The 12,528-nt window shown below is 49.1% G+C and overlaps 1 protein-coding gene across 2 annotated transcripts in view; it reads right to left on the bottom strand.

Annotated features, from left to right (window-relative positions):
- Nucleotides 1-9,479, bottom strand: part of EFNB2 (ephrin B2) — a 65,320-nt gene extending 55,841 nt beyond the window's left edge. Inside the window, exon 1 of one of the 2 annotated variants that reach the window (XM_048493035.1) lies at nt 8,629-9,479. In XM_048493035.1, the coding sequence (XP_048348992.1) occupies nt 8,629-8,756 (128 nt within the window). In that variant the 5' untranslated portion in view covers nt 8,757-9,479. The remainder of the gene's footprint in view (nt 1-8,628) is intronic. The other variant, XM_048493034.1, reaches the window with a different exon arrangement.
- Nucleotides 9,480-12,528: the final 3,049 nt, after the last annotated feature.

Below are 12,528 nucleotides of genomic sequence, written 5' to 3'. Positions count from 1 at the left end.
AATGGGCCATCATACAGCTATGTTAGGGGGTCAAGATTTTCCCATTAAGCTTACAAAATGATTTTGCCTGCAAATGGTAAGCCAGCTGCCATACATGAAATGCCTGTATGCTGTAAAGTTTGAGTTGGAGCTAGATTACCACTCAAGTCAGAAGAAAGATCAGAAACATTTTGACAGAACTTGATGGGACAAGGATACAGCTTGAAATAAGAACATGTTTCTGCTTTTATCAAAACAGTGAGCTAGCCTGCTGCCAGAACATATTCCCAGTCTTTCTCACACGTGCTTAGTTGTGGAAATCCACCAACTTACATTTTGGGGGGGGGCGGGGGGGGAGAAACGGTCAAACCAAAAATCTAATTTTAGCTGCTTTAAAAAAAATTATTTGGTACATTTACCCAAGTGCTGTCTGCTTTTTCGTGGACTGTGAAATAGTTCTGCAGCAGAGAACTTAAATTTCCCTAGCTGCAAACTTCAGTGTATTACAAGTTGTCACTTGAACGAACATATACAGGTAAGTGCAATGTTAAGATCTGAATCCTCTGATGGCTTCAAAGAGGGAACAACGTAAAGAGAGATATGCTTGACAATCTGCTGCATGAGAAACACTACATAAATAATTGCCTCTTCTTCCACCTATGCTGTACCAAATGTACACAGCTTTATCTGCAACGTTTCTGAAATGTGACATGACAGGTAGGTTGGAAAGCTAAATGTCGGATAATGGTTAGCAAACAAAACGACATTGGTTTTTGCATTATTTCTTTAATCACTTTAACCCTTGTTCCAACAGAAAGCGCAAGGCCAGAGTAATTCAGCTGCTTCTTTTGTCATTTGCCTTCCATAAATATGCACCAGTCTTCATTTGAAAAGCTGGAGGAGGCCGCAAGCTTGCTGGACATTTATCATGCCCTGTTCCCTGTGAACAAGCAAATACTTTAGCTGAATAGCCCATTAGCAATCATTGTCAAATGCAGAATGCAAGGTGCTGGGATGTGACCAGCGTGAAAAGCAGAAGATGCTTTGCCCCAGAGCTTTGCCTAGCATCTGCAGCCAAAATGGATCTTCTGCTATAGATTTCTGAAGGTTACACAGGGACGCTGGTCAACCTCACAGTTCTTAACACTCCATATATTACACAAATATACTCAAGCTCTCTGTGGCATGGTTGTCAAGCTGTGTCAACTCAGAACAGCTTGTCAGTTTGGGTTGGGAATCCAGTTATGGGTCAAAAGATTTCAAAGGACTTCCACAGAAGAGAAAATGCACAGTAATTTGGAGAACTGTAGTAATCAGTTGCCTTTCAGAGTTGTGTCAATACTCCAAGCATGGAAACCATCAAAAGTACCAAACTACACCTAGTGAAAGCACCAGTTGGAAGATTTTGGCCAAACTTACTCTGAGCTTATGGGCTGTCTTCCACGTGGAGAACAATTCAACATGTAGCAGTTCTCATCTCAGCAACTGCTGCTCATGTAATAACAGGGGAATAACATGTGGTCTTTGTGTGTCTGGGGGTGCTTTTTATGGGTCTTTTACAAGAGCTGAGGGACCCAGGAAGAAAGAAGCAACAGTGTTGTTCTGCAAAGGGCAGCCAAAGGAAGACATACTGAAGAAGCCCTGTATCCTTTGTGCTTTTTACAGCCATTGCAAACCTTAACAATACATGGTAATCACAGAGAGGGGAAACTTCCTTTATGTTGGATGTAAAAGAGTTTGATCCAACTGTTTTAACATTAAGCAGACCCGCAGGGTCATCAAAACTCTGGATTTCAGTCTTGTGGAAATAAATACCACCGGCACTAAGCTGCTTGAATTTATTTGGGGATGGGGGAGAACCTCTGAAAGATGGATTTGTCCATTTTCTTTTTCTACTAGGAGGTTGTGAAGCAAGCAGAAGCAATAAAAAAAAATCTTTCGAAGGATCATCTGGCGAAGGGAGGAGGACAATATGGAATGTTTATTTTAGCTTCTCCCGTGGAGTGTGAGATCGAGAGCACTGTTTGAGAGATGGCCGAAATGAAAAGCCCTCTGTTTTCTTTTCAGATAACCTCAGCTCTACCTATCCCTTCCACTCACTGTTCCCTGCCAGCATGGCCCTGCCTGAATCCCAAATAGATTAAGGAAACAAACTCCAAGTGCAGCTAATCCTACCATGGCCAGGCAGTAAATGAAATCTACCTTTACCATATTATACAACACCAATGAGCACGAACTGAGCAGCTTTTCTTTACTGCTTTAACCAACGCGGCCACAAGTAGGCCTTTCATACTTCTTAATCCCAGCCCCCCATAATACTTTCCAGCCCTAAAGCAAGGCCCTTAGTTTCCACATCCCTTTCAGAGACGTGTCATTTCCAACATCAAGCTAATCTATATGTTGCCATGGTATCCTTCTTTATCTGCCTTTACATCTTATGAGCTGCATGGATTTACCACATTATTTTTATCTGAAAGACAGAAAATGGTGGTTTTATTGCCATACAATCAGATTACCGCTGCTAGTTTCTCTATGCCTTTTTACCATACTTCAATCAAAAGGGATCACTTTCTTTATACCCTCTCCTTGATTTACATTACATCTGTAAAGGCCTAGTCTGGGTTGTAATCCCCTTATTAACTAGGAGCAGGGTTGATTTGCCTAAAAATAAAAGCAAATTGTGTCAGGCCTTTTCACTTTGTTTTGGATTCGGAACTACAAAATGGATTACTAAAAGAAATCTTCAGAGTTCACACGGCCGCTATACTACTGAATTTGAAATGAGAATTAAACAAGTTGAACAAGAGGAATAATGCCATAGGTTTACATTTTCCATCATGGGTGAAGGGTTGAATAGTGTTATGTCTTTGTATGCACTGGCTTTACAGAGAAACAATGAAACCACAGGAGTTCTCTTCTCAAGAAGTTTCTTGTGCTGTGTTTGGCCATCATCCTTCTAGTCTACTTTACATTTACCAAATACAAACTAGGAGGCTCTGTCACTTACAAATATGAACAGTACATGTCCCAAGTCTGATGTTTATGACTGCTATGCCATTGTGCAAAATATTCCATATCTTGCAAACAGTGAAGTCTATATTGAAGTTGAGATCAATGGCCTGAGAAAAAGTGGATTTTTATGTCAACGCCCAAGGACAGCAGAGTTCACAGGGATAAAGTTTTACTCACTGTTTTCCCCTTCTCAGAATATTTCCCCCTTTTTCTGCACCACGAAATCTGTTAGTGGCAAGAGTTATTCAAGACCAGTTCACAACAACAAAAATTATTGATTGTGGCCTCTTTATTTTAATAGATTCCCTAAATGGCACAACACCACACAGAGAGCTCTCATTCGACCAACTTCCTATTAGAATTTTTTTTCCACAAGCTGGAGATGTGTTCTAAATGTCACATTAATACTATGTGCACCCATTAAAGATGGGGAGAGGAAACTAAAGAAACACTGACTTCGTATTGGTTTTTATCCACTGCCCATCTAACAGCAATTCTTGAACTGAAAGTACTTTTAAATGTATACAGATGGGAGGCTTTGAAATAATTGCTGGATGCACACAGCCATTATGTTCCCAAATAATCACATGTAGGGAGGGACCAAAAAAAATGACTGAGTTAGAAATGTGGTCTTTGGCTGGCCATAAACTTCCTGTAGCTATAAAAGAAATCACCTGTGTTAGGAATATGATGTGTTGCACCAGAAGCCACTGAAAGGAACACATTTAAGAGCCTTTGCCTTTGAGGAACAACTGGGAATAATTATGTTTTGGGTGAAAGCCGAAGGAAAAGTGCTCATATTATACGAAGTTCAGTCTGCACAAGTTTACATACAAGTTTCTGGATGATACCATAAATTGACTCCGCTTTTGCTAGACTGGAGTGCTGGCCTCAATTATCAAGTGAATCTATCTCTGAAAGCTATGTTTTGATGAAGTTTCAGCTAATGTAAAAATTCCTCAAATGTTTCGAGGCTTCTTACACACGCCATGCTTCAAGGAGGAGAAACTGAAATAGTATATTTTAAGATTTTTCGAGCTCATGGGGAAGTACCCTACCAGGCTTGCTACCTAGGCCCATGAGTGAGTCAGGCCAAAACACTTACATAAACGGCATATTCCTCGATTAAGACATAACGTCCTGAGTCCCAAATAAAATCATTGTCCAAAAAAAAGGGAAACCCAAAAGCTTACAAGATAGCATTTCAGCAGCCTCTTTCTGCTCCAGTAGGTTCAGTTTCCTTGTGAAACAAGCCTGCCCATTACTTACAGTTTATCATCCTGACAAAATGTGTGGAATGTGGATGTGAAAGAACTAACAATTCCATCCTTTGGTGCTTTGAATTGACCCTCCCTCCCTCCCTTCTGTCTCTATATTAAAACCGACAACCTTAACCCAAACATCAATTGCACAGCACAGTTCAAGGGTCTATTCAGTCAGCGGTGAATGTGCATTTGTTTGCCTACAACAATAACAACAAAAAATAAGAATTTCACAAACAAGCAGTGAGAGATAGGGTGGTTTATGCCCCTGCAAAAATGACTTAAATAGGGCCATAAATTGTGGACCATTTTATCAGTCTCTGACAAGTTAGTGTTTGTTCAGACTCACCATGGTGGATTCCTTGTGTGATATGTTATAGTCAGAGATATCATTTGGCTATTTGTTTGCTTTCCTATAGCCAAATTACTATTTTTTTAAAAAAAAATTAACAGACAGGAGCCCCTGAATTGGCTGTAAACAAAAAAGTGATTGGTTAGTTGGCAGAAGCAACCAGCACAAGGAAAGCAGCCTCTTGATAAGTTAAGCTCCAAGTCCTTCAGAGTAGACAAACCCAGTAAACTACAGACTGTGGTTTGCAGAATTAAGATAGATGTTGGTTGTCATCTTGGCTTTAGAAGTCAAGTTCTGAAGTATGTGGACTAGTATCTTTTCATGAACACGGATTAAGGAGTGGAAGTTGTTGGGTGGGGAAAGCAGCCAGGAGAGCATCCACAGCTGAGTCGTTTATCTTGCTGCCATTATAGAGCAATCCTAAACGTAGTTGAACTACTAGACCAAAAGTATAATTCTTCTTAAGAATATACTGTTATGCCAATCTATAAAAAGGATGTTCAGGTTAAATATTTCTCCCCAGCTCCATGCATCCCCATATCCTGTATGTGAAAATACTATACACTAATAAATAAATACTAAATACACTAAATAAATAAATAATACTAAATATTTGTTTTATCAATACAGTAGAAACTTATATTATGTATTTTGGAGAAGGAGCCTTTCAGCTTTAGAGAGCAAACACTATGTAGTGGCTAAAAGCAGCAGACTGTAATCTGAAGAACCAGGTTTGATTCCCCACTCCTCCACTTGAAGACTGCTGGGTGACCTTGGGCCAGTCACAGTTCTCTCAGAACTCACTCAGTCCAAGCACAGGCAGGTAATGGCAAACTACCTCTTAATGTCTCTTGCCTTGTAAACTCTATGAGGTCACCGTAAGTCCCCTGTGACATGTGCAAGATGTACCTTAAGACGAGGTTTTCAATCCCTGCCTTCTCTCTCCTCCCTTTGCTAAACATTCTAGCCATTAAAGAGATTCACAATTGAAGTTTAAGAGATTAGGCAGTGAAAAGACAGAAAATCAAAGTGGTTCCTTTATAAATAATGAAACTGCATCAAAATTTGTGATTAATTAGTTCCAAGTGTAACACATACATAAATGGTCAAAAAAGAATAAATGTACATATTCAATAAATGGATTAACTGCTAGTTGTCCCTTACAGTAGCTATAATTTCCAATCATGGAAAAGTAAAAATGTGGGCCTATACCAAGACTTTCCCAAAAAGTAACCAAAAGAAGAGGGAGGAAAAGTCTTTCCTTCATAAGGCAGCTGTATTTTACTAAGCAGTTATTTACTAGCCTTTTGCCAACAATAGTGTGGAATTCTGAAAGAAATCCTGCTTGAAAAGATCGATTCTCCCTCCCCTCAAAAAAATCGACTATTTCTCATGCATTTGTTAGTTTTCACAAAGTGCAAACCTCAAAGGCCTGCAAACCACAAAGGCTTCTTTTTAAAAATGTCTCCAGCACCTTTTAGCTCACCTGCTCAGAGAAGTGGATCAACCTGAATTAGTCAAGGAGAAAAAACCTAAACCACTGTCAGTAGACAGTAGCAATTTGCAAGTGGTACTTCTTGGACCAAAACGGGGCAGTAATTAGTTCACATTACAGCTCCTATAGAACATGCTCAACCATTTATGAAGTGACACAAACCCGTTTGCCCTTTAAATAGATTCCCAACTTTGGAGACAGGGCCATATACCGTAAGAGCGCCCAGAACAAGCCATCTGTGATTTCAAATAAAAAGAGTGAACGATTAAGGTTAGGTTAGGCCTCGGAGCCACCAGAAGAGGGACGGCCAGTGCACTCGGACCACAGTTCTGTATTGGAAGAGTGACCTCTGTAGGAATAAAACAATTACTAGACTGCAGCAGCAGGCGCAAGAATGCCCTTCGCCTCTAACGCTCCACTTCACGCTATCAGCCTTACAGACATGACCCCCTTTCCTCCTTCACTCACGCACACTGCAATTTTAAAAAAAACAACACAACTCTGCTCTTTATATGGATCTTGTCTTGCTTGTGTGTAAACACAGATTTAATATCCCGCCTTTCCTAGATCTAAGAGAGAATTACACTAAGCTTTAATCCAGACAGGCAGACGTGAGGAAGGACTGTTTCTCTCAACAGCAGCAATTTCTTTATATGTTTGTTTTGGGAGGGGAAGTAAGCACCACTGGGCCAGGAGATGCCAATTCTCCCGTTTTAATGAAAACAAATGGCCTTTTTTGTTTTGTTTTTCTCTACTAAAAATATATATATGCTTGTTATCAAGGGTCACAACCCCTGCCTGTAAATCGTCCTTTCCTCAGAAGAGAAATCTATAACAGAGTGGAAGAAAAATGCTAGAGACAGAATGCGATTTTGTGAATAAACTCATTTGAATTCTAGGTCCAAACCCAAACTTGTGGTGTCATTTCAGCAAATTGCAGGGAGTGTGTGCAAGAGGCACCCAACTGAACAGGCATTTCACACTTGTGAGACAGGCTATGTGTATTTTCTCCAATGCATTGTCCAATTAAAGGTATTTTAACAGCCATTTAACTCTGTGCTTCAAGGGCAGCTTGGAACTGTTCACAAGCAGCCAACTGGATAGAGATAGAGGGAATCTGCTCCTTTTACATTTTCTAAGTAGTAGTTAAAGGCAGCACTGTTATGACGACTCCTTAAAAATCATTTGTCTGCCGATATTTTCAAGAGGCTTTCATCTCCTCTCCTTTTAAAAAAAATGAATTCCATCTAAAGAGGTTTGCTTAGACTCGCAAGTTTAACACAGCCGACTTTATCTGTAGCAAAACAGTTTTTCCTGAAGCTGAAAAGAAACACAAAACCTTTTATCAATAGCCCTTCTGATCTTGCTTTAACTTCAGCACTGCATATAAAGCTCTGTCTGCTGAACGTCTCTGGCTAATGCAGATTCCTCTGTACTGCAAACACATTGCGTCCCTCCCGATCTCTTGATGGGGGGAGAGGACATTTTTCAATTTAACTGTAAATGACAACTGAGGATACAATTTTACAGCCACAAGAACAGGGGCGGAAACTCCCACCGCCTTGCTTCGCTGCCTCGACGTTTTGCAGAACAACTCTTCTGGCCCCCTTCAACAGTTGTGTGCAGCGAAACCTACGGACCCTTTGGGGGCCCCGGGTTTTTTCCTTCTTTTGTCTGGTTTTGCAAAGAAAGGAAGAAGACATGACAGCGCTCTTTGCCGGCTCTGTGCCCTTCACTGACGCGCCACCCTGATGCCTCCTTGCCAAGCCCAGAAGCGGAGACTTCAGCTAGGCACAGGGGCAAAGAATGAGCCGCCAGCTCCTTCCAGCCTTTTGCTATTCTCTGCCCAGCACCGCCACAGACTGCAGCCTACTGAGAAGTGATGCCCAGGAACCTACCCAGGGCTGAGTCACCGGCACACCTTTCTGCCAGCTTTGGTTTCCTGGCAAACCAGGCCCACCGTCTGCTGGATTGGGAAGAAAAAACAGGATTCGTGTGTGCGCGTGTGTCTGCCAGTGTGCACCAAATACCTACAAGGTGACTTCCACCGGACCCAGGTTGGGCAAAAGAAAAAGGCCAACAGCAAGACTCGGTGGCCACGCATCGCTGGCAGCGCTTGCCTCGAAAGTAACAGTGCGATCCCACGCCGAGTTACGCCCCAATTCAAGCCCACTGAGAACAACTCTGGGCAAAATCTCACCGGAATCTGCTAGGATTAAACACGAACGATGCGCACTGGAAGAAGGGCGCGCTTAAAGTCCCCCCCCTTTTTTTGGAAAGGGCATCCCCGCCCCATAACCAGGGTCCACAGGCTCCCCCCCGCCCCCGCCCCACTTCAGGCGAGCCTAGGCGGGCTCGAACCCCGGCGGCACAGGAGGGCCGAGTCGACCTCCCCGGTGTCCGCCGGCTGGGAGCCGCCCGGGAGGCGCGCCAGGGCGGAGGGCCGTCGGCCTGGCGACAGGGCCTGGCCGGGCGCCCTCGGCCTCCCCGGGGGCCCACCTGCTCCTCGGGCCGGGCCGGGCACTTACTTGGGGTTGGAGGAGTTCCAGTAGATGGGCTCCAGGACGAGCGAGCTGGCCAGCACCGTCCGGCACAGCAGCACCCAGACGCCCCAGCAGCACTGCCCGAACGGGGACTCCCTCCGGCGCGCTACCATGGTCGGGGCCGCCGCGGCCGCCCGCCCCGAAGGCTCGCCAACTCCGCGGCGCCGGCAAACAAGGTCGGCCCCAGCAAGGGGGGGGGGGCGCTCCGCCAAGCAAATCCTGTCGGTGGGCCGGCCGCCTCACTGGCTCCCGCGCCCGGCCGCCGGCATCGAGCCTCCGCAACGCCCCGGCCGGGCGAGCCACAAGAGCCGCCCGCCGCTCAGTCCTCTTCCTCCTCCTCCTGCCGCCGCCGCTGCCCTCGCCGCCGGCTCCCGGCTCCCCCGCCGCCGTCCGCGCCTCTATAAATCCACCCGGAGAAGAAGCAACAGAAGAAGCGGCGCGTCCCGCCCGGCGCCTCCGCCCTGGCGCTCCATCGCGGGCGGCTTCTTCCTCCTCCTCCTGCAAGTCCGCCTCGGCTGCCTCTCGCCCTCTTTCTCCCTCGGGGCCCGGCGGAGAGGAGGCTCCGGCGGGTTCCCAGCGCCCGGCACCGGACCCCGGGCAGGCAAGCAGGCGGCCGAGGCGCAGCGAGCCAGGCGCGCACAATGTTCCCACGCAGCCACAACAGCCCAGCGCCGAGCGCAGCAGCAGCAGCAGCGGCCACCAACGCCACTGGCTCGTCCGCGGTTCGCTCCTGCTCCTGCTCCTCCTCCGGGCGCGCTCCGGCCGCGGACGGCTCCGCAGGCGAGCGTGCGGCTCCGAGTCCCCGCTCCGGCGCTCGGGCTCCCCACTATAAACCCGGCCACCCCCCTTCTCCGGCAACTCCGGCGCTGGTTGGGTGGCGTCCCTGTCATTTACGCGCACCTCGAGCCCAGGCGCGCTCTCCCCCCGCGTCGAAGGGGGTGGGACGGGGCGGGACGGGGCGGGCGGAGAGAGGGGGGCGGGGTGGGAAGACAGGTAAGGCGGCCCGGCTCATTAGTCGCCTCCACGACGGCTAATCAGGAATGGATTATCAAAAGGAGGGGAAAGGGGTTTTATTATTTGGCCGGGCCACATCGCGGACGCTAAGCAGGGTCAGCCCTGGTTAGTATTTGGATGGGGGACCACCAAGGGAGGCCGAGGTCGCTATGCAGAGGCGGGCAAGACCAACCAACCACCCCTGGACGTCTCTTGCCTGGAGAGCCCTCCGGGGTCGCCCTAAGCCTGTAGCCCCTTGGGGAAAGAGGGGGGGGGGCGGGTCTTTGCGCTTCCAAAGTTTGCGGCGATCCTCGCTCGGGTAACTTTCTCCAGTGGTCGCAACAAGAGATGTTTCGCCCCTACCCACGCTTTCCTTCCCTCTGTCCCTGGGCGAGATTCATCGTGCTGTTATTCCGAAGCTCGAGGAAGCCCCTCGAGAACCAAGGTTCTAGGAAGCGCAGGTGACCCATATACGCGACGTATTTTCCTCCCCGGGGGTGGCGCCCATTGATTTCAACGGAGCTGGTTTCCTCGGAGGTCCGTGACGGGGGTTCCGACCTTAACACTTGGAGGTCCCCTCCGACTCAACTCAAAGGGGACCCGATTTCCAGCGAATGGGCGCTGGGGCGAGACTTGGCAGTGGGCTCAAGTCCCTGCGGCGCCCTCTCGGAGCGGCTGTCGGGCTCGGAGGGCCTGTCGCTGGCCTTTCCCCCCGGGCGCCGATTCCCGCCCGCCCCTCTAGCCCAGTGAACCCGGGCCTAGAAGGAGGTCCTTTCTCTGGCCGTCCACCACTTCCCCACTGGATAACCAGGGGTGCTTTATGAGCGGCACTGTCTGTCTGAGGGTGAGAGGCTGCAGCTGGGAGCTGATCGGAGGAGAGGGTCTGCAGTGAAGGCAGCGCGGAGGATCGGGACCGCCGGGGCAGCCTTGGACGCGGCCGGGGATGCACGCAGCAGGCTGGCCGCAGCAAGCCCGGGGCTGGCTCAGTCTCGCCCGGCTTCCCCGGCGCGCCCTTCCGTGGAGCCACAGCGCCCACTAGCGCCCGCTGCGGGGAAGCGCCGCCGGTGCAAACGCCCAGTCCACTTTCACCCCGCGGTCCTCGCGCCGCTTTACTCGGGAGTTAACGCGACCTGATTTGCAACGGGGCTTTGGGGGCGATTGAGCCGGTTTGGGGATTACGACTGAAGCGTCCTGGTTTCGATCTCCTCTGCTTAACCGGCTGCTCGCCAAAACAAGAAAGAAAGCCGCGCGAAATCAAAACCAGCCATAGGACGAGACTGTGTCCCCATCTGCTGCCAATTATGCATTATTTTAATGTAAGGTTTGGGGTCGAAAAGAGGAACGGAGAACTCGGGATTACCTCCAAATGTATCTCGACCGAAATGGCTGCGACGAGCAAATGACGGGGCTGCGAGGCCCGCTAGGCATTATATTGGTGTCCTGTTATGACTTTTAGTGCGGGGCAAATGTTTATGTCAGATAAACGCGGCCAATATAAAAAAATATTGTCCTTTCGAAATTTGGACCCTCCTCCCCTCTCCCTCAGATCGGTTTTCGCAATAAAACTAGGGCAGAGAGGAAACCCCCGCGCGCACATGGGGGTATCCACCGAGGAAAACTTTCTTTTAGCGGCCCTCCAGTTTCCCTCCTTGTCTACAGAGAGACAAAAGCTCTCTTTGGGCCTCCTGGGCGGGAGTTGGCTGCAGCAGGCCCCGAAAGTTGGCTCGGCCTGTGGCAAAAAATCGACCCTGTTCTTCTTCTGCTCCAGGCTGGAAACGCCTGTTGGAGAAAGTCCCTGGTTTGCAAGGGGCCAGGCCGAGGCCCCGGAACGGGTCTCTCCGGCGGGTCCTTTGGCCCCCTTTCCCCGCCGACGCAGGAGTGCAAAAGGGCGCCGGGTCCGATCCGCTGCTGGGATCTCCCCGGCGGCCACCTGGTCGGGCTCCCCCGATGACAAACGGAGCCCGTCGGTTTTGCAGCAAGGCCCGACGGCGAGCAAGATCAAAAGTGGGGATTCACTAGACACCTCCGCAGGCGGGCGGGCGATCGGGGGGAAACCGAGCAGACAGGCCCGGTTGGAGACCAGCTTCAGGCCTTTGCCAGGGTAGCAGCCCCACACACAACGAGGCCTCTGCTAAAGGCTATGGGACTTCCTCTGCGCCCCCAGGAAGGAGAGGCCTCCTGGCCGATAGAGAGCGACCCCGATGAGCGGCGGGTCCACCCGGAGGGCCGGCCCGGGACTCTGCAGTTTGAGCCGGAGGGGGAGAGGGGGAGGGCCGGGGGAAGGGCAAGAGGGGACTGTCGCTTTTTGCTTCCCCGCTCTGGGGCGGGGGTCTCCGTCCCCGCCCGGGCACATCTGGAAAGCCTCCAATAGGCTAAAATTAGAGCCCGACACAAAGTCGGGAGAAGAGGCCGCTTCTTCTTTTGCAAGGCCGTAAATAGCCCCCGCTTGACATCTGGATCCCTTGCTTTAAAAAAAAGAAGAAAATATTTTTAACCGGGGAAACCCATTTCGTTCCCCTCCCCCTTCCCAAAACACAAGATAAAAGCCGCGCGGGTTATTTTTAGGGGACCTGTCAAGGATACTTTGACATGTTGGGGGAAGTACTTTTAGTACGAGTTTATTCTGGGACTCTCCGTGTTGTTTATTTATTACAAGGGAATAAAACTCGCAGGGCTCCTGCGGGCTGCAGGACCGACAGGGCCGGGTGAAAACGCTACCCCGGTTGAATGGGCGACTGTCTGACCCTTGTTTAGCAACCGCAACTTAAGTGAAGACAAATGTGAACCTCTGCAAGCTGGGCCGCCGCACGAGCCTTCCCTCGGAAATGCCCCATGCAATGCAATGGGGCTTACTCCTGAGTATAGGTCCCGAGGATCGGGGCCGCACGTCCC

Source organism: Sphaerodactylus townsendi, linkage group LG04, assembly GCF_021028975.2.
Source record: "Sphaerodactylus townsendi isolate TG3544 linkage group LG04, MPM_Stown_v2.3, whole genome shotgun sequence".
Classification (NCBI taxonomy): Eukaryota; Metazoa; Chordata; class Lepidosauria; order Squamata; family Sphaerodactylidae; genus Sphaerodactylus; species Sphaerodactylus townsendi.
Note: the sequence above shows the minus strand (reverse complement) of the source record. Positions and strands in the feature narration are given on the sequence as shown.